This window comes from Geotrypetes seraphini, chromosome 12 (assembly GCF_902459505.1).
Source record: "Geotrypetes seraphini chromosome 12, aGeoSer1.1, whole genome shotgun sequence".
Classification (NCBI taxonomy): Eukaryota; Metazoa; Chordata; class Amphibia; order Gymnophiona; family Dermophiidae; genus Geotrypetes; species Geotrypetes seraphini.
In genome coordinates this window covers 22,655,079-22,677,025 of record NC_047095.1, presented here as the reverse complement: position 1 = coordinate 22,677,025, position 21,947 = coordinate 22,655,079, and the positions used below count along the sequence as shown (strand labels likewise).

The following is a 21,947-nucleotide window of genomic DNA, read 5'->3' as shown; positions in this document are numbered from 1 at the left end:
GTAAACTACTATGTCAAAACTATTTATGAAACCTAGGTAGTGTTGAGGGCCACAGAGTACATCATAGGTATGTCTTTACCCACATCAGTTACCAGCTCTGCACTGCATTCTAAGCCCTTGTGTTGGTAGAGAGTATCTTCTAAGAGCAATAGACTGACTTGGTGCAATATGGATGAACAAGACTGAGTTATGAGCTAAATTTTACCTGTTGGATGCTTTCATTCCTTGATAATTTGGGATGCCTATTGGAGTGGTGCTGGATACACTGAGTGTACCACTCAGATTGTTTTTCTAGTATTGTGTTAACAATCTTGGGGAGCAGTTGTCTTGGGCATACCAGGTTTACATTGCTATGTACAAAGTGTGTATAAGTAACTATATAAGTGAGATGAGAGAGTGTGTAGTCTTTATGGGAAAATCAGAACTACATATCCTTGCATAAAATGAGGCAAACCCAGGACTGCATCAGCTCTGTCGGGCAGATCTGGGATAGTGGTTTTGAAGTACTTAATTCTGTATCGCTTGGTAGACTAGTATAGTCCTTACAAATGGGTTACATACCTCACTGCTATCAGCAGGTGGAGATTGAGCACAAACTTGTATATCAGTATAGCTTCCCCTCTTGCAATCTAGTCTCCTCAGTCTCCATTAAAGCAGGTGGTAAGACTACTGTATTTTCACACGTATAACGCGCACCCGTGTAAAACGTGCACACGGGTATAGTGCGTGGGAAAACAACATTTATGTAAATAAATTAACATATAGCGCACACACGCGTATACCGCGCATGATGCTCATTGAATTAAAACCTCCTCCTGCCTTACCGTCCCGACTCTCCTCTCGCCGCCCTGCCCTCTGCTCCGAATCACCACCCTGCTCCTGTCTTGCTGCCCCGACTCTCCTCTCGCCGCTCTGCCCCGAATCGCCGCCCTGCTCCCAGCTCTGTAAGTATGCGCAGACCATCTACAGACAAAGAAGATGGTCTGAGCATGCTTGCGCTCAGTTTTCTGCGCCGGGTTGTCAGCGCGCCTTTGTCGCAGTGCGCTTTTGATCACCGTGGCTGTGTCCCCCCTCATCTCGTTCTGTTGTCTATCTGGCCTTGTAATTTGTCCAGTGACCCATTGAATAGTATTTTGCCTATATAACACATCCCAGCTATTGGGTAAGCCTATAAAAGATCATTAGTGCTGCATGTAGAGCCCACATTTTAATTTTGATCTCTTCAGATTGGTATTCTGCATTTATCTAGTAGAGTTTATCAATTAAATTTAAATTTACCAGTAAAGTTTTTTCTAAAACGCCATAATGCCAGGAATGAGACGAAAGTCATATACAGTGGACTTTAAGCTTAAAGTCGTTGCGAAAGCTGAGGAAATAGGCAACCGGGCCGCAGCGAGAGAGTTCAATGTTGGAGAAACATCGATGCGTGATTGGAGAAAAGATAAAAAGGAACTGGAGAAATGCAATCCGTGAAAACGGGCACGTCGTGGGGCCAAACCAAAATGGCCTCAGCTGGAGGATGACTTGAAGCAGTGGATTCTGGGGAGAAGGGAGCAAAATCAATCAGTCTCTACCGTTGCAATTCAGATGAAGGCAAAACTACTTGCCAATGGAAGAGGAATACCCGACTTCAAAGCTGGCTTCACATGGATCTCGAAATTTATGAAAAGGAACGGACTATCGGTTCGAATGAGAACAACTGTTGTCCAGCGACTTCCGGATGACTGGCAGCAAAAATTGATCGATTTCCGTGACTTTGTCGCCAAAGAAATATCTGAACTTGTCATCACTGCAAAGGACGTCATCAACATGGATGAAATTCCAATGGCATTCGACATTCCAGCGACAAGAACCTTAGAGAAGGGGCGGGACCGCGGCAGAGGAAGCAGCGCAGGGCTCAGAGAAGGGGCAGGACCGCAGCAGAGGAAGCAGCGCAGGGCTCACTGGGATCGCGAACCCACAGTAGGCTGCTTCTCCATCACAAACGGTGCGGGGGGGCTGGGGGATGAATCGGACGTCATGGGGGGGGGAACCAACAATGTAAAAAACAAATTGTAAAACGCGCTCACGCATATAACGCGCATGGTTATGCTCGGTTTGTAAAATCGTGTATAGCGTGCGCGTTATATGCGTGAAAATACGGTAATTTGGCTTCCTTTTTTAGTACTGTTGGAATTTTGTTTTGGACTCCTAGGTTCCCCTTTTGTGCCGAATAGAGCTTGAACGGGTCCTATTTGGGGATCCATCCGACCTTGGGGGTGTTAAACTTGGCAGGTCTCGTGCTGTGTCCCTCCCCCCACCTTCCTCCACCTCCCCACATTTTTGTAGAAGTGGCCTGGCCCCCTGGTTGGTCAGCCCTCCAGCTTTGAGAGCCGTGGAGTCTTTTCTGACTAAGTGGAAAAAAAAAAAAATCCTGAGGTGTGGCAATCTAAAGGGCTCAATTCCTTTTAAAACTGCCATTTGTATTGTTTTTTTCTCATCTAACCGGCACTTTTATTACAGCTAGAGCGTTTTTTAGCTCAAAGAGCACTTTTAAGGGGGGAAAAAAATGCTCATTGTGCTCCAGACACGAGGTGCTCATGGCCGGCCTGTGTAAGTGCTGTGCAGGGCGGAGAGATGGGGGAGTCTCATTGGCACCCCGCCGCATGTATCTCGCAAAGGATTCCCTTACTGCCAGAACGGCTGGGGATTCCTTTTTTGCATTGGATGGTTCCTCGGCCTCAGCGTCAGGAAAGTCCCAGGCTTTTCAGACATGACAGGCCGCAGGAGCTCTGATTTTGGCGGGAACCTCCTCCTTCATTTCTGTTACCTCAGGTGACCTTCCCCCTGTTCTGGAAATACAGGGGCAAGGAATGGCAGGGTCCCTTGGGGGAGTTTTTTTCCCCTTAATTTATGTTAGCACCTTGTAAATCTTATAAGAACATAAGAAGTTGCCTCCGCTGGGTCAGACCAGCTTAAGGGGATCTGCTCTGTTTCCCGCTCTTTTCCTATGCATCAGGATATTCGGGATATTATGCTCGCACAGTGGCAGGTGCCGGAAACCCATTTTCGTTTTGCGTGCTCCATGACCTGCCTGTATCCCATTCCTGAAGGGGATAGGGACATTTTGAAGTTACCCATAGTGGACGCAGTGGTCTTGGCCATTTCTAAGAGCCATACCGTGCTTGTTGAGGGTGGTGCGGCCTTGAAGGACCCAGAGGAGCGTAAGTTGGAGTCCCTCCTTAAAAACCGTTTTGATGTGACACTCTGTCGGTCCAGGTGGCGATATGTGGCGGGCTAGTGGCTCGGGCGTGTTTTTCGTTGAGCCTAGCATGTGCTTTACAGTAAATCTGAGAATTGGAACTTGCTAAAACAAGAAGTTGCCAAAATTGAATTGGGTGCTGCTTATCTCTCAGATGCCATGTATGACCTCTTGCAAGCTTCTGCCAAGTCTTTGGCCTTTGGAGTGGCAGCACGCCTTACCTTGTGGCTTCATGCTTGGTTGGCGGATTCGGCATCCAAAACTAAGTTGGCGAAGTTCCCTTTTAAAGGTTCTTTCTTGTTGGGGAGGACCTGGACAGGTTGGTTCAGACTCTCACTGATTCCAAAGTGCCTCGTTTTCCTGAGGATAGGCCTAGGCTGCTGGCTTGAGGTGACGCTGCTCGTGGGCGTGATTTCCACCCCTTCTGCTCTGGTAAAGGGGCTGCCTCTTTTCCATCTTCTAGGCTCTCTAGATGCAGATTCTTCCAGTGCTTGCAGTCCTTTTGTGGGGCCCACTGGGTGCAGGTAGCACTCCCACCGGGTCCCCTGCCGCCCGTCCTGTTCAATGACTCCTTGCTGGTGCCTGTTTTGGTTCCGGTGGGAACATGGCTGAGAGAATTTTATCGAAAGTGGGCAGACATCACATCCGATCAGTGGATTCTGGAAGTGATCTGGGACGGCTATGCTCTGGAGTTCGCCAGACCGTTTTCTCACTTCTCCCTCACAGGTGGCATGAAAGCAGCAGGCCTTTCATCAGACACTTCAACGACTGTTGGATCTCCATGCGGTGGTTCCAGCTCCCCCGCAGGAGTGGGGCATAGGTTGGTACTCGATTTACTTTGTGGTGCCAAACAAAGAAGGGACCTATCGACCCATCCTGGATTTGAAGGGGGTCAACAGGGTTCTTCACGTGCCTTCCTTCCGCATGGAAACTCTGCGGTCTGTGATTCTGGTGGTTCAGCCAGGGGAGTTTCTGACCTCTCTAGATTTGACCGAGGCCTACTTGCACATTCCTATTCTAGCCTCCCATCATCGCTTCCTGCGCTTTGCAATCGTGGGGGCAACATTATCAGTTCTGTGCACTTCCCTTTGGTCTGGCCACGGCTCCGCGGACGTTCACCAAGATGATGGTGGTCATTGTGGCGACATTGCGCAAAGAGGGCATTCTAATTCATCCCTACCTGGACGACTGGTTGATTCGAGCAGAATGTTACAGGAGAGCACCCGGGTCACAGCTCGGGTGGTGGAGATTTTGCAGTCGCTGGGATGGGTAGTCAGCCTTGCCAAGAGCCGGCTGTCTTCCTCTCAGCACCTGGAGTATCTAGGCATGCTGTTCGACACCTCCTTGGGGAAGGTCTTCCTTCCAGAGGCCCAGGTAAGCAAATTGCAATCTCAGATTCGCCTGCTTATGGCATTCCGGTGTCCTCAGACGCAGGATTTCCTCCAAGTCTTGGGGTCGATGGCGGCCTCCCTCAATGTAGTGAGGTGGTCGCAGACCCACATGTGTCCTCTTCAGTATGCTCTTCTTCGGAGGTGGTTGCCTCACAGGCACAGTCTGGATCACCCTGTTCTGCTTCCAGGCGTAGCTCGGGGCAGTCTTTGTTGGAAGCTTCAGACCCCCCCATCTTGTACAAGGGGCGAGTCTGGACCAGCTGCAGTGAACGGTCCTGCCCACGGATGCCAGTCTTCTCGGTTGGGGAGCTCAGTGTCTAAGTCACTCAGCTCATGGCACTTGGTCCACAGAGGAGGCTTCTTGGTCGATCAATGTCGTGTAGACCAGAGCCATCCGTCTGGCGTTAGCCTTCCAGCCCTTTCTGATGGATAAGTTAGTCAGGGTTTTTTCAGACAATGCCAAGGCGGTAGCCTATGTCAATCATCAGGGGGGCACCAGGAGCACTTTGGTGGCACAGGAGGCGACTCTGCTCATGGTCTGGGCGGAGTCGCACCTTCAAGAAATATCAGCATCCCACGTAGCCGGAGTGGAGGATGTTCAAGTGGACTTCCTAAGTTGTCACATGCTAGATCCCGGAGAGTAGTGTCTAAGCCAGGTGGCTTTTCAGTTGATAGTTCAATATTAAGGTCAGCCCCTCATGAACCTGATGGCCACAAGTGTCAACGGCAAAGCACCCCGCTTCTTCAGTCATCGCAGACAGTCAGGCCGAGGGCCTAGATCAGGGGTGCCCACACTTTATGGGCTTGCGAGCTACTTTTATAATGACTAAGTCAAAATGATCTACCAACAATAAAATTTAAAAAAACACAAAGCACACTGAAAGGCAGAGAAAATGTTAATTATTCATATTCCGGATTTTTTCAAAGAGGTCACGGCAGATGACTCTATGCAATGTCACCTCAGTAACAAAATACAAAAATAGACAAATACACACCCTCCCTTTTTACTAAACCACAATAGTAGGTTTTAGCACAGGGAGTTACGCTGAATGCCTCGTGCTGCTCTCAATGCTCATAGGCTCCCTGCGCTAAAAAATGCTATTACGGTTTAGTAAAAGGGAGCCATAGTGCAAAATATAGACAGCAGATATAAATTCTCAAAACCGACACATTTTGATCACTAAATTGAAAATAAAATCATTTTTCCTACCTTTGCTGTTTGGTGATTTCATGAGTCTCTGGTTGCACTTTCTTCTTCTGACTGTGCATCCAATCTTTCTTCCTTTCTTTCAGCCTCCTGTATGTTTCCTCTCCTCCAGACCTCATTCTTTCCCCCAACTTTTTCTTTCTGTCTCTCTGTTCCCCCTTCTTTCTGTCTCCCTGTCTGCCCCCTTTCTTTCTTTCTCCGTGCCCTCCCCCAAGCTACTCGGTTTGCTGCCACCGCCATCGGGGAACAGCCCCCAAGCCACTGCCGTCCCAAGCTTTCCCTGCAGAAGCGTCGCGCTGACCAGCATTCCGCTCACTGACGTCAATTCTGACGTAGAAGAGGAAGTTCCGGGCCAACAAGGCATTTCTCCTCATTCCATCCAGCCTGAGCCCCATCTCTCCTTGATCCAGCATTTCCCTTCTGTGTCTGTCAGAATTACCATTCCACCTATTTTCCAGCATCACCCTTCTTTGTGTCCATCTCACTTATATCCCTATCTCACCACTTTTTCAGAATCTTCATTTGTCTCTGTCCTTGTCTTTACCCCATGTTCACCATTTTCCCTTTCAATGTCTTTATCTCCCCCCCCACACACTTTTTCAGCATTACTTCTATGTCTCTATTTCACCTCCTCTTCATGTCCCCTCTGTATCTCTATCCTTATTCAGTAGGTCCTGCTTACTCTTTCTCTTCTTTGTGTCACTATCTCCATTTTCAGCTTTCCTCCCTTTTCCTTTGTTAATGCACCCTATAGCCAGAATCTTTCCACCCTCCCTCCACTCCGGCCCAGCCCAGTATGAAATATTTCCTTTTGTTTCCCTCCCCTCTCTCTTTCTCTCTCTCTTCTGCTCCCTAACCCACGAGTCCTGCATCTGGCCCTCTCCCTTCTACCTGCACCTGGCAAAACCCCCCTGCTCCGCGGCTCTCTTAAGCAACTCGTCAGCAGCGGTGATCAAGACAAGCTGCCGACATCGAGGCCTTCTCTCTACGAGTCCCGCCTTTGTGGAAAAAGGAAGTTGAAACAAGCGGGACTCGCAGAGGGTAGGCCCCGACGTCAGAAGCTTGTGTCGATCGCTGCTGCTGAGTTGCCGAAGAGAGCCGTGGAGCAGGGGGTGTGGCCGGAAGCAGGTAGAAGGGAGAGGGCTGCTGGAAGAGGTAGAAGTTCCGGAGCATGACACCGACCCGGGCCAGGATGATTTATTTTTCAGGCTGTTGCTCCTGCCGCCACCACGCCCTGCCCCGAAATGACAAAAACAGCCTAATGCCCAGCGTCAGCGGCTTTGACGTCGGGGAGAGGAAGGCTGATAGGCCCGGTAGATCAGGACGGCAACACGAGTCTATCACAGAGCCCGGGATGGGCTCTGCGATCGACTCACGTTGCCTTCCTGAGCTACCGGTCGATCGCGATCGACGCGTTGGGCACCCCTGGCCTAGATGCTCTGGTTCAACCATGGCCAACGGAGGGGCTGTTGTATGTGTTCCCTCCATGGCCATTAGTGGGCAGAGTTCTCCGCATAGTTCGACATCCGGGCCTTGTGGTTCTGGTGGCTCCGGATTGGCCCAGGCGGCCGTGGTACATGGATTTGGTGAGTCATCTGGTGGTGGATCCTCTTCCTTTGTCTCTCTTGGATGGCCTTCTAACTCAGGGTCCCATTCCAATATTTGATCCGAGTCCCTTTTGTCTTACGGCTTGGCTCTTGAAAGGGGTCATCTAAGGGGTCTTCAGATATAGTGATCTCACCTCTCTTGGGGTCCTGGAAGCTTTCCACTTCTCGGGCTTATTTGAGGGTTTGGGGTCTATTTGAAGAGTGGTGTGATGCACATGGAGTGGTCTCTTTTCGCGCTTCGCTGCCTAACATCCTAGAGTTCTTGCAGAATGGCCTGGATAGGGGACTGACTTGGTCTTCTCTCCGGGTTCAGCTTGCGGCTTTGTCAGCCTTTGAAAATTGGCGTGACGTTCGCTATCTTCCAGTCCGGTATCTGTCCAGTTCTAATTGTCAAGTTGGCAAGTTTTTGCAACAACTCTCCGATTTCAACCTTCAATTCTTTTAAGACTCTTGGGTGAATTCCATCCGGTCCAGGGGATTTGTCACTTTTAAGTTTGTCGATCTGATAGTATACCTGGTCCAAGTCCACTTCTACTGTGGTGAGGCTGTCCTCTATTACTCCATTGAACACTTCCACTGCATCTGGTATTGTTGCGGTGTCTACTTCAGCTAGACATGTTTCTGAGCTGCAGGCTTTCTCTTGTAGGGCTCCCTTCTTGGAGTTTTCTAGGGAGTGGGTTGTCTTGAGGCCTGTTCCTTCTTTTCTCCTTTTCATGTCAATCAATCTGTAGTCTTCCCGGTGTTGGGTGGTCGGGAGGGCTCTTCTGAGCAAAGACAGCTGCGCAAGTTGGATGTCAGTAGGGTCTTTCGCTCTTATGTGCAGTGGACCCAGGAGATCAAGAAATCATATCAGCTTTTTGTCCTTCTAGCGGGTCCTCGTAAGAGGGATGGCACTTCTAAGGCGCCTTGGATCAAGGAGACTATTGCGCCTTGGATCAAGGAGACTATTGCTTCCACTTATCTTCTAAAGAAGAAGCCTGTTCCAGAATTTCTCAAGGCTCATTCCAATAGGGGTCAGGCAGCTTCTTGAACTGAGTGTTCTCTAGTGCCTCCAGTGGATATGTGCAAGGGTGGAGTTTGGTCTTCTCTGCATTCCTTTGTAAGTCACTACCGTGTGGATGTTCAAGCGCGTCGGGATGCGGTATTCGATGAACGTGTTCTTGGTGTCGGCCCTTTGGTACGTCCCATTTGTAAGGACTATACCAGTCTACCAAGCGATATATAAGGAGCAATTAGGTTCTTACTTGCTAATTTTCTTTCTATTAGCTTGAAGACTGGTATAGTTCCCCACCCTGTCTGTCTTTGTGCGGTGATTGTGGGTTTTTGTTTTGCTCGTGTGTAGATTTTGTTTTTTCTGTGGGTTCTAGAATTTTTCTAGGACCAGGGAGAAGTAAGAGCAGCAGCTATGGCTCAGCTAGCTTAGCTGGGGAGCTATAGGGATGTTTTTATAAGTATTTGTTGTTTTTTCCACTCTGTTCTCAGTTGAAGTCTTTCCTAGGTTCTGCTTGGCTATTCGGCAGACTGGATTGCAAGAGGGGAAGCTATACTGATATACAAGTTTGTGCTCAGTCTACATCTGCTGGTAGTAGTGAGGTATATAACCCATTTGTAAGGACTATATCAGTCTACAAGCTAACAGAAAGAAAATTAGCAGGTAAGAACCTAATTTCTCCTTCCTTGGAGGATTACTCAGTTTATAACTTCCCCAGAAACTCTTTGCTTTGGCTCTTCACTATTGTTGTCTCCCTATTGTCTTAACCCTATTCCTCTTTTTATTTGTCTTATCTGCCTTACTGACTACTAGAATGTAATCCCTAATAAGTATGGACTATTGTGTACCTATATATACTGTGTTTCCCCGAAAATAAGACCTACCCTGAAAATAAGCCCTAGCATGATTTTCAGGTAGGTCTTAATATAAGCCCTATCCCCAAAATAAGCTCTAGTTGAAGTGCTGGATTCACAGGCAACAGTGCTTCCCCGTGTCCCCTCTCCCAATGACCTTTCCATCTCTCCTTCCCCTTCCAATTCTCCCTCCCCACACCGACCGCGAGACCAACATACCATTACCTTCTTCCAAACGGTAGCGTCGCGGCAGCAATCTAAATGCACCGCTTCATGCCTTATCCTGCCGCATTTCTCTGCCACATCACTGATGATGTCAACAACACGGTACAAGCAGCACCCCGGCAGTAGAAGGCCCGAAGCAGCCCGTTTAGATTGCTGCTATGACGCTACCATTTGGAAGAAGGTAATGGTATGTCGGTCTTGCGGTTGGCATGGAGAGGGAGAACTGGAAGGGTTGGCGGGGGTTCAGCTGCGCAGTGGGGGTGGGGGTGGGGAGGGGGATAGAAAGATGCTGTGGGTTTGTGATTGGGTATTGTTTCCCCAAAAATAAGACCTAGTGGGATTTTTGGGACCAAAATTAATATAAGACAGTGTCTTATTTTCGGAGAAACACGGTAGTACTGCATGAATCTTGTATGCACTATATTTGATTAAGAGTGCTTGAGCCATTTCTTCATTCTTCAACATGGGTTGATTTTCAGATTAATTACTGGCTTCTTTCTAGGGAGATGAATAATGGTGTAGTAAGGCAGGAGAAGAGGAAGCCAGTAGGTCGTCCGCCAGGACCACATACTAAAAAGATGATTGAAAGAGATTCAGAGCCGGTATTGCCTTTGGTAAGTATTTTATTTGTATTCATTTGATATTTAATCTTTTCCTAAGAGATGGATTAAAGACTATGTGTTGCCAAAAACAAACAAACCAATAGTAAAATTAGAAGGATATATAAAGGAGTTAATTTCATAACACAGCTTCTGCATGAAATGACAAAGTTAGCATTTAATTTTTATCTGTTTTTTGTAAATGGAAATATGGACAGCCAAGTGCCTTTATAAAACAGGCTTTTATGGTTACCCTTCAACAGCACACAAATGTACACCTGTTTCAACTCTGCCCAGACTAAGCTGCCAGGAATGTCTGCATTTGGATCCCAAAAGTAGAGGCAGCTTTTGGTACCATTTACTTTTTACATGTGTGTTTTATCATTCAGGTTTATAAGAGTCATTTATGTTGCAAAGATATAGGATGATTCTGTACTGTAGCTTTTGCTTCCCCATAGTCATGAACTTTGCAAAAGGGTATTGCTCAAATCTTCCTACTCCTCCTCTTCAGCAATGGAGAACAGCTCCCCCTTCAGTTTTTCCTTCTGCAAGCAAACTTAGATGATGTGTTCTGATCTGCTATGCTTCATTTTCTTATTTTCAGGTCCATACTTCCCCATCTGTTTTTTGCCATCTGTTCGTTTTTTTTCTTGCATGGCTTTGGAGCTCAGAGGGGCTTACTCCACCAGGGAAATGACGCAGTCCTACGTGGGCAGACTACTGCTCACAGGCCAATCTCTCTGAGTACTGGTGGAGGCAGCCTGCTTTGAGTCCCTACAGGAACTCAAGGTCCGTTCCCCTGGGAGCTTGCTCACCTGCTGATTTATCAGAGGCTTGTGTGGCCCCTTGTGTAACAACCCTCTGGGTATCAAGGAGCTAGTTTCTCCCCCCCCCCCCAACATGTTGTGTGGTTTATGGGGGGTTGGAGTCCTTGGTCAGTGTTTGTCTGACTAGTAGCCAGAAGATTTCCAGCAATGGGACCTGTTCCTGACACTTTCTGAGGCAGAAATCCTTTCCTTAAGGCCAGCTGCTGCAAGCTGACAGGTACCAGAAGTCATAATGAATACTTTATTATTCCTTATAGAGAAAATTGGGAGAGCATCTGAAAAAGGCAGATTTGATGGTTTCTGGAGTTAGAGTTAGGTTTTCCCACCTCCAGAATCCCTTTTTCAAAGTTTTTTTAGGTTTTTTCTTGCTTTTTTTTTTTCTCTTTTAATCTCAAAACCCCTCGTTTTGCCAAGGGATCATATGTGAAAAGAGTCTCCTGGTCAATCTGCCCCTAATCCATGCATTTTTTTGCTTGGCTTTGCCGGCTGTGGAGTGGCCATGTTCCACATGCAGCGGGGCGAGGGAGGAAGGAACGGGAGCTTCGGGCTCAGCCTCTCGAGTTCTGCAGGGTGTTAGATCCCCAAAAATCCTGGTCTTCAGGGAAAAATTACTGTTTGAGTAATTTCAGACAAATGTTTGTTCACAGACCATTTAGTCACTGATATAGATGCAGCAATTTTTTTTTCACATATCCCCTTTGTTTCCCCATAATTCAGGGCTGGCTAATGTATCTGGTGAGGGGGAAGGAGTCTGTAAACACTGCAGACCCAGATGGAAGGCTCCTCTCTCAATTTCAACACTCTCCAGAAACTCCTGTCCTTAAGCTCTCTCACCTCACTCTGTAGCATGGCTGACTGATGTACCGGGTGAGGGGGATGGAGTCTGTAAACACTGCAATCCGAGATGGAAGGCTTCTCTCTCAATTCTAACACTCTCCAGAAACTCCTGTCCTCAAGCTCTCTCCAGACTTTGAATATTTTTAAAGTGACAATACACTTTAGCACTGTCCATACGAGGCTCCATGTATGATGTCATCCACATGTGAGAGTATCTGCCTGCTGTCCTCAGATAACACCTGTTACAGGTAAGTAACAGTGCTGTACATCCTTAAGTATTTTTCCTACATTCTTTATTGTTGTATACATAGACCAGGTGCAAACAATTGCTTTATGTGGTTCAAAACAAGATTTGGCTCTCAAGATCTTCTTCCAGTGTTCTTTGGTCAGCAGACATTGCTGCAAGTCAGGAGCTCATAGCTCTTCCACTGCCCACTTTTTATTTCTTTTCCAGTGCAAAGCAGTAAACAAAACATCACATTTTGCTTTAGAAATATTGACTATACAATAAATTGACTAGAATGTTTTCTTCCTTTAATAGGAGAAAGAACAAGTTCCAGAAACTGAGACATCCAGTTCAGTGCCACCTTTAAATCCATGCTCTAGAGGGTAAAAAAAGATTCATACAGTAAATTTCAAATAGTTTTGCTATCTAAATTCAAATAGCTGATTTAATTAAACTTTTATGTTATGGTGTTTCTAAAAACTTTTGCATTAGGAAACCTGATAAAACTGCACAATCAACAAATACCTCAGATGTGGAATCCACTAGTGCTGCCAGCACAAAAGAAACTACCTCATCTAGCATTTCCAGGTATGACTTAAGATTCTTAATATTTTTAAGTAATCATTTTGTTTCTCAGTCTAGGGAAACTGTTTACCAAGCTCTGTTAATGTGCATTATTGGCCAATTAATGTGTGTCATTGGGTCATTAATGCTCGTTAATTAGCATTAACTTTGCTTTTTGGGGAATATATAAAGTGATTTTTTTGGAGGGAGGGGGGTAAGAGAATGAGCTGCATCATGTAAAAGTTTAATGTGACTTGGCATTAACTATATCATTATGCATTGGCTCCTGAAAGTTAAATAAACCTTGTGTAGTAATATGTAACTTTCCTTCATGAAAATCAGTTTGCTATTGTGCAAACCAGCCTTCCAGGGAGGACAGAAGGGGTTGAGAGGGACTTTTGGACTTGTTTAGATGGGTCTTGGGTCTCTTAGCTCTGAGAAAGCTATTTATGGTAGCACTGTCAGGTGGTGGTACTCACTAGTATGTCTGTTTTTATTCTGCTAACAATGGAAAACTGCTATTAGAGGTCAGCAGTGCCATTTTTTTAATTTTTTTTTGCAGCTTGAAAAAGGCATTAACTAAGGTAGTGACCATAAATTGTGAACAGTGATGACTGTGAGACAGCCATTTAACTCTTGACACACTATCTTCAGGGTAAATTGTCTGGCTTAGAAGAAAATAATTTCAAATTTGCAAATGGTTTTTAATGTTTGGGAAATATTACATGCAAGTGTTTTTTATTTAGTAACTTGTCTGACTCGAGAAGAATGACGCGCACGGGAAGATCTTGGCCAACAACAGGACCCCACTTGAGGAGGAGAAGGGGCCGCCTTCCACGAAAAGCACTCCAACCTCAGAATTCAGAAATTGTGAAAGAGACTGAAGGCAAAGAAGATGTTCAGTTAGATGGACTCAATGCAGAGATTCTTAATAACTTATCAGATCAGGAATTGCAGTTACATCATCTGAAAAATTCAATCACTAACTATTTTGGGGCTGCAGGTAGAATAGCATGTGGGGAAAAATATCGTGTTTTAGCTCGCAGAGTTACTCTTGATGGAAAAGTGCAGTATCTTGTAGAATGGGAAGGAGCAACTGCATCCTGACTCTTGTACTGAGCATTATATTCACTGCACTGTCATTATCTGTGGGTATGGCTACTTTAAAACAAACCCTGCGTGTTATCATCTCTTTCATATAAACTTATATCTGAGATCATATAATAATACTTAATCATGTTTATAGCGCTAATGGATGTACACAGCGCTGAACAATGGTGACAAGTATTCAGGAACAATATGACTACCTGATTGTGATTAGGCTAAAGTAATTTACAATAAGACTAAGTATTGAGAAAATTGCACCTTCTCAGAGGACATTTCATTATTTTAAAGAAGTACATTTCACTTGTGTTGAAATGTGTTCTGTTGCAATTTTTTTTTATTATTATAATAGTATGCACCCTTTAAAAGTAAAAACAGCTTTACCTTTTTTTAGAGGTACTTTTTCTGGAACTAAGCCCCATCCTGGTCATTCTGGACCCTCCCTGTCAGGTAGCCTATGCTATATCAATTGCTTTCTGGTAAGAGTTCTGAAGGACGCTGGAAGTTTCACATTTGAAATGAGTTTCAAAATATAAGGGGTCAATCTTAAATATATTTACCTCCTAAATTATGATTATTATTTTTGTTTATAAAATAGGAAACATTTCACTGGTGCTGCTTTTAATACAAAAAGTTTGAGTACTGATTTAGATACTGTCTTTCCCAGTAAAAATTTTCATCTAGAAAATTTATAAATGTGAATAAATGGACAGGTTTATAGGATTATTTCTAATGATCTCATTTTGCTAAAATTAAATTGTTTCAGTACCCTATAGATTTCATGACGTGCAGTGCATGTGATGTCTGTTAAAGACTATAATTTAAAAAAAAAAGAACCTTAAATGTTCTTTTAAGTAAATGTACAAAAAATTGAGCCTGTAAATTGCCTCTGATTAGACATCAATGTCTTTAATATGTGACCTATGCAATTTAAGATGTTAAAGCAAAATATGGGAATGAACAATTTTTGATGCAATTCCCAGTGTTCTGTTGATCAGGAATAGTTGCAGTATTTACACAGCAGCATTTCTTCTCAGGCTTTATTGGTGCTATTGCTTGCTGAAAGAGATGCATCAAGCCATATGTGCAGTATGTTCTAGCAAAAGCTAGATTCAGGAATGCTTATACACTCTTGGTAATATTTTTCAGTTCCTGCATTTGTAATTCATCTCTTCTTCATTAATGAAGAGTGGAATAAAAGTGACCATGAGTTCCACTAGAAAGTGTTTTTATTTTACCAACTGATCTCTGTTAAGCAAGTGATTATGTGCCAGCTTAGTAGCCTCTTGTATCCTGCCTTCTATTCTGTGTAGGAAAATGTAACTGGCACTTATCACTTTGCTTGATGGAGCCTTGTAATTGTAAGTTGTTTCTTTCATTTTGGAATCCCTCCTTTGTTTCCTACACAATGTCCGTATGAATTTGTGATTTTTTTTGTCATGTTTTAATAAATGTAGTGTGAATGATGTATTTTATTGCACAGGTTGACAAAACAGTATGTTGCTATACTGTTTTTGTGACATTACCTCTTCACTTTTACAACGATGGCAGTTTTGCATTGATGGTGATATAGGATGTGCAAAGGAGTATTTTCTCTTTTCACTGTTTATCTTTGTTTTCTGTTGTTTTCAATGTGACTTTTATTAGCCAAAGAGTAAATGGAAGAAAAATATTTTATATCAATAATTGTTAATTTAACTCTTTTTGTACTGTCTTGTTTTGTTACAAGAACTTAAACCTGCCACCAAAAAAAATGATAAATTATGAACTAAAGTGGTAGATATGTATTTATTAAAGTGTATAAATGCTTTATTTAATTCAAAATATCTCCTATCCTCCCCACTAGCCAGCTTTGATAAGAAGCTTCTTACCAAGCCAGTCTCTCAGTGCATTGTCAGCATGGCACTCTGATGTTCAGAGCCTATCCAAAGAGCTAGCTTGGCAAAGGCCTTTGGGAGGTATTGCAAGCAGCTGTCAGTGTAAGCAGACAGAATGTTTCCAAACTTATTGGCTTATTTTGCAAGTTATAAGAACAGTGTTCATAAATAACAAAAGAGACTAGGCAGGCTGTCTCCTGAGGATTGGGTCTTAAACATAATTTGTGCCTCTATAGAAATAGAGAGACATTAGCTGTGGGAAAGAGGCCTTTGCTAGAAAAAATGTGTCATTCTTTCAGATATAATGACACACAGGAGATGAGTACCCAGACATAGGCCTATACTCAACTCAGACCAATAGCCATGGGGCCTGCCCCTTCCTCTCCTTCAAAACTGCGGCACCCGTTCAATGGCTGACAGGGATGCCAAAGATTGGCTGTTCAAGCTAGCTTCTTCCCTTCATGTTGCTTCAGGAATGAGGATGTTGGCAGTATGCTTTCAACTGTTGATGCTGGTACTCCCTGAGCTTACTCGATTGATGTGTGAACTGAGCATGCTCAGGGAGTACTGGAATTGACAACTGGAAGCACGCCACTAACTTTCTCATTTCTGAAGCAGTACAAAGTGAAGGGGAGGGGGCTGCTGGGGTTTTGGTATCCCTGCCAGCAAAAGTGGTATTTTTAATGCAGGAGAGGGATGAGAGTGAAATGTGTGTACCCCTTCCCCCTCAAAAAAAGACTGCTGGCTATGCTCCTAACTCACAGAACAGACACATGTGCACATACTGCTGCTTCCTACCCATCTGTTTCAAGTGTTGTATATTTTGTAACAAACTTATTTCCATATAAAATACCTTGTCTACAAGAACAATCGGACAATATATTCTCACATAAGGTTGACGTCATCCACGTTCCCTGGCATGGACGGACCAAAGTGTACTGTTACTTCAAAACTTTAGCACTGTCCATACAGCACCTATGTGTGTGCCTTCCCACCCGATGTCTGCTTGCCGGGACCTTTAGTTCTTCGTTTTCTGTGAAGTGAAGAAACTGTGTTTTTCAAACACTCCTGTGTGCAGTAAATATTTTCACTTCTGGTGCCTTCCCATACCGTTTTTTCCTAATAGTTTTTCGTTTTATTGAATTTAATATAATTTTTTCTTCATATTTGTGATTTTCTTTTTCGGGCCTTTGGGAGGCTTCTTGCCTCCATCAAGGACAGGAGTAACGACTCCTTTTTGGGTACAGTTCTACTCAGCCTCCCCTACAATTGAGTCTTTTGATTTGACGTCAGCAGTCTTCCCATCGATGTCCCCAATGCCCGGTGGATTCAAGAAGTGTTCTCGATGTAACAGGACCGGACATTCTGTATTCGGTAACAAAAATCTTATACATGAATACAGGATGTCCGGTGCAGTACTTGGAGAGACCCCCCAGGGAAGAGACTTGGGAGTACTGGTTGATAAGTCAATGAAGCCGTCCGCGCAATGTGTGATGGTGGCGACGAAAAGGGCAAACGGAATGCTAGGAATGATTAAGAAGGGGATCACAAACAAATCAGAGAAGGTTATCATGCTGCTATACCGGGCCATGGTACGCTCTCACTTGGAATACTGCGTCCAGCACTGGTCGCTGTACATGAAGAAGGACATGATGCTACTTGAAAGGGTCCAGAGAAGAGCAACTAAAATGGTTAAGGAACTGGAAGAGTTGCCGTACAGTGAGAGATTAGAGAAACTGGGCCTCTTCTCCCTTGAAAAAGGAGACTGAAAAGGGACATGATCGAAACATTCAAGATAATGAAGGGAATAGACTTAGTAGATAAAGACAGGTTGCTCACCCTCTCGAAGGTAGAAAGAATAAAAGGGCACTCTCTCTAAAGTTAAAAGGGAATAGATTCCATACAAACATAAGGAAGTTCTTCTTTACCCAGAGAGTGGTAGAAAACTGGAACGCTCTTCCAGAAGCTATTATAGGGGAAAACACCCTCCAGGGATTCAAGACAAAGTAGGGCTAGTCTCAGGGCACTGGTCTTTGACCAGAGGGCTGCCGCGTGAGCGGACTGCTGGACATGATGGACCACTGGTCTGACCCAGCAGCGGCAATTCTTATGTTCTTAGACAAGTTCTTGCTGAACCAGAATGTACACAGGTAAGGCTAGATTCAGGGCACTGGTCTTTGACCTAAGGGCTGCCATGTGAGTGGACTGCTGGGCACGATGGACCACTGGTCTGGCCCAGCAGCAGCAATTCTTATGTTCTTATTTCAGGTTCAGACCCTCCCAACTGGTGTTTGCAGTGTCTTGGTCCTGAGCATCGGGATGTGCCTTGTAATCGCTGTGGTTGCATAGTAAAGAGGGTTCTAAAGGCTCACCAAATTCAATTTGAAAATCTGTTTGGGTCCACTTCTACCATGTCTACAGACCCCTTACCAGCCCAGGTGTCTCCTCCTTCGACGTCAAAATTCACTCAGCCTTCAGTACTGTCCAGAGACTCTGGAGTAGAGAATGACATGGGACAAATTTGTCCCCGCAGGAACTCAATTTCCCCATCCCATCCCCATGAGTTTTGTCACTGTCCCTGCTCTATTCCTGTAAGCTCTGCCTTAACCACACAAGCCTCTAACACTTATGATTTTAAAGTGTTTAAGGCTTGTACAGATGAGGATGAAGCTTGCAGGGACAGGAAAAGAACTTGCGGGGATGGGATGGCAAAATGAGTTCCCGCAGAGACAGGGAAAAATTTGTCTCCATGTCATTCTCTACGCTGGAGCTCCAGTCAAGTAACTGGGTGAGTGTAGTAGCCTCAGTGAGACACAGAAAAATTTGTCTCCATGTCATTCTCTACGCTGGAGCTACAGTCAAGTAACTGGGTGAGTGTAGTTGCCTCAGTGTTGATGGATGGTGTTTTCCTGAGTCTTATCCTGCTGCCTTCAGAGTGTCATCTCATTTCCACCTTTGAAATTCTATATCTTCTCCACTATATCTGTTCTTTCCTGTTCCTCTTCACTGCACAACATAGCTTGCAGAACAGATATGCTATAACATACCAAGCTGACCTTGTCACTATAGGCATGAATATATTCCTTACCTTTTTTATTATTATTAATAATAAACAAGAATCCTATATTAACAAATGGTAAAAGAATAAAAGTATCATGACATTTCCAATCAACACTTTAAGCAATTCTCTGACCTAACATTTTACTCTCTTGCTAGAAGATTTTTCTAATTTTTTTTTTGTTCAAGTTACATAAACCAAAAAGAAAGAAGGAGATTCAGGTTTTGGAGATTAAACCTAATATTTGTCAGATGATTTTTTTTTTGTGTCTGCCCAAACATCTGCAGTAGCTGTTGTGATGCACAGGTTAGTATGGTTTCAACCTGGAAACTTCTGTTCAGGCCACCTTTCTATTGTACCTGGCAAGGGGGGATGACCTATTTGGAAAAAAATTGAGGAAGCTGCAGATAAAATCAAAAAGCACACAGATATCATAACAACTTAAACTAAACCATAGACCACACAATCTTCTTCATCTAGAAGATACTCTACCTCTTCCAGATGTCTATATTATTACAAAACTAAATGTCACTACAATCAGCCACTTCCTGCTAGACCTATTGCTCAGCAAAGGCAACAAAAACCACACAAATAACAACCTCAGTCTCAGTCCAAACACCAGTCATCTTTTTTTTTTTTTTTTTTAATTGAAAAGCTTTTATTGAAAAACACTCCAAACAGTACGTAACAATTGCACATGAAATGCAAGAACAAAAATACATGGAGCCGAGTACCACACTCTAAAATAGCACACATAATTAAAATCAACAACATAGACATGTGCAAGTCCTACAAACTAATAAGAACAATCTAGAATGCCCACCAAAACACAGCCAATACCCCCCCTCCCACCCCCCAGGGACAAAACACAATACCTACAGCTCTCAATATGGTTGAGAGATAGTCAATTCCAAACAGATACCAAAAATTGGAAAGGAATATGGTTATGGGATCCCCCCAAGCATCGCCCATCCATTCCAAGGCCAACTCAAAGCCCCTGACCACCCCTACCACAAACCCCCACAGAAGCCCGAAAATTGCGCCACACATGAGCATAGCCATGTAGTTTACCATGCCGCAAGGCCGTTAAGTGATAAAGGTTCTGCCAATTAAGCAAACGTTGCTCCACCAGGGCCCACGTGGGAGGGAGCGCCTGATTCCACAAAGAGGCAATGGCCAATCGAGCAGCAGTGAATGCCAACTTACAAAACAAAGAGTCGCCCCAAGCCAGCTCCAATTGATGCCAAAACAACAAGGCGTGTCGCCAATCGACCGGTATCTGGATATCTAGGATCCGGGACACCCGAACAAAGACCTCAATCCAAATCCACACACCTGCCCACACTGCCACCACATATGAAAGTAGGTACCCACTTCCCCACAGCCCCTCCAACATAGAACACTCGCACCTCCCTGCCAACGAGCCACAACCTGAGGGGTATAGTACCACCGAAAGAGGACCTTGTAACCATTCTCGATCAGCAAAGCAGCAATACCCGCCGAGGAGATCTCCGACCATATGTCCCCCCAAGTGTCCCAGGAAATAGCCGAACCACAATCATCTTCCCAGGCCCTCATGTAGGGAAGGGGAGCCCCCCGACAATTAAGGCACCTATATACCGCAGAGAGAGCTCCCTTCCGAAGCACTGGACCCAATAGCAGCTCAAAGGGCATCTTACCACCCCTCAGGTCTCCCAGAAGACCCGAGGTCCTAATATAATGGAGAACCTGTAGGTAGGGGAACAAATCCCTTATCCCAAACCCAAACTTACCCCTGAGTTCTGTAAAGGGTCTAACACCGCCCTGGACCGGGTCCCACAACTGTCCCACACAAACTAAGCCCCGTGACTCCCAGTCTGCAAACACTCCCCCATCCCTTCCCGGTGGAAAATCAGGGTTGTGTCTCAACGGAGTATACCAGGAATGTCGCCTACTCCCCAATAAACAAGCTCGGGTCTGATTCCATACCCTCAAGGAAGTCACTACTGAGGATACCCCCCCTACCAGTCGCGCCCTACCAGGCACCCACGGCCTATGTAACAAAGGCACCCCATCACTTAAATTTTGCTCAATTTCCACCCACGGTTTCGGCGTCTGCGTCTGCCATTCTAAAAGGGCGCGCAGCTGAGCAGCCTGATAATATTTCACCACATCTGGGACCCCCAACCCCCCATCCCCTCTCCCCATACATAAGACCTTCCTACTCACCCTTGGCCGCCGACCAGCCCAAATAAAATTTAAAGATATGCCTTTGAACCCCCTCTAACGTTTTTCTACCCACCCAAAGAGGCAATACTTGGAATAAGAACAACAAACGAGGCAGAATTATCATCTTCACGATGGCCACCCGGCCCAACCAAGAGAAATACAGATCTTTCCAATTAAGCAAATCTTGGCGAATACGACGAAAGAGCGGAGGAAAGTTAAGGTCATATAAATCCACTCCCGGCGGTCCAAAATAAACCCCGAGATATCGCAAAGAACGCTGAACCCACCGAAACGGATACCGGTCTCGGAGATAGGATACCCGGTCAGCAGGCAAGTTAATGTTGAGGAGCTCCGATTTGCCAACATTGACCCGAAATCCCGACACCTCACCATAAATATCCAACTCCCGCAATATAGCCGGCAAGGAAGTCGCAGGTTCTTCCACCGTGAACAAAATATCATCCGCAAACAAGGCCAACTTAAAATCCCCTCCCGGCACCGTGACCCCCTTAATATCCTAATTCATCCGCACTCGCTGCGCCAGGGGTTCCACCGTCAAAGCGAAAAGGAGCGGGGAAAGGGGACACCCCTGACGTGTTCCCCTTGCTAGAGAGAAAGTCTCCGAATAACCACCATTCACCTTGATGCAACTCAAAGGTCCACTATATAGGACCCGAATCCAGTCCCGCATTCGTGGACCCAAACCCACAGACTCCAGGACCTGAAATAAAAAAGGCCAAGCTACCCTATCAAATGCCTTCTCAGCATCGATAGACAAAAACACCGTTGGAAAGGAATATGGTTATGGGATCCCCCCAAACATCGCCCATCCATTCCAACTCCAAGGCCAACTCAAAGCCCCTGACCACCCCTACCACAAACCCCCACAGAAGCCCGAAAATTGCGCCACACATGAGCATAGCCATGTAGTTTACCATGCCGCAAGGCCGTTAAGTGATAAAGGTTTTGCCAATTAAGCAAACGTTGCTCCACCAGGGCCCACGTGGGAGGGAGCGCCTGATTCCACAAAGAGGCAATGGCCAATCGAGCAGCAGTGAATGCCAACTTACAAAACAAAGAGTCGCCCCAAGCCAGATCCAATTGATGCCAAAACAATAAGGCGTGTCGCCA

At 45.2% G+C, this 21,947-nt stretch overlaps 1 protein-coding gene across 4 annotated transcripts in view; it reads left to right on the top strand.

Moving 5' to 3' along the window:
* The window catches only part of MTF2 (metal response element binding transcription factor 2), a 126,069-nt gene extending 110,623 nt beyond the window's left edge, over window positions 1–15,446 (top strand). For all 4 annotated transcript variants that reach the window (XM_033916832.1, XM_033916833.1, XM_033916834.1 and 1 more), the window contains 4 exons: window positions 10,019–10,130; window positions 12,321–12,388; window positions 12,498–12,593; window positions 13,316–15,446. In XM_033916832.1, the coding sequence (XP_033772723.1) occupies window positions 10,019–10,130; window positions 12,321–12,388; window positions 12,498–12,593; window positions 13,316–13,676 (637 nt within the window). In that variant the 3' untranslated portion in view covers window positions 13,677–15,446. The remainder of the gene's footprint in view (window positions 1–10,018; window positions 10,131–12,320; window positions 12,389–12,497; window positions 12,594–13,315) is intronic.
* The last annotated feature ends 6,501 nt before the right edge of the window (window positions 15,447–21,947 follow it).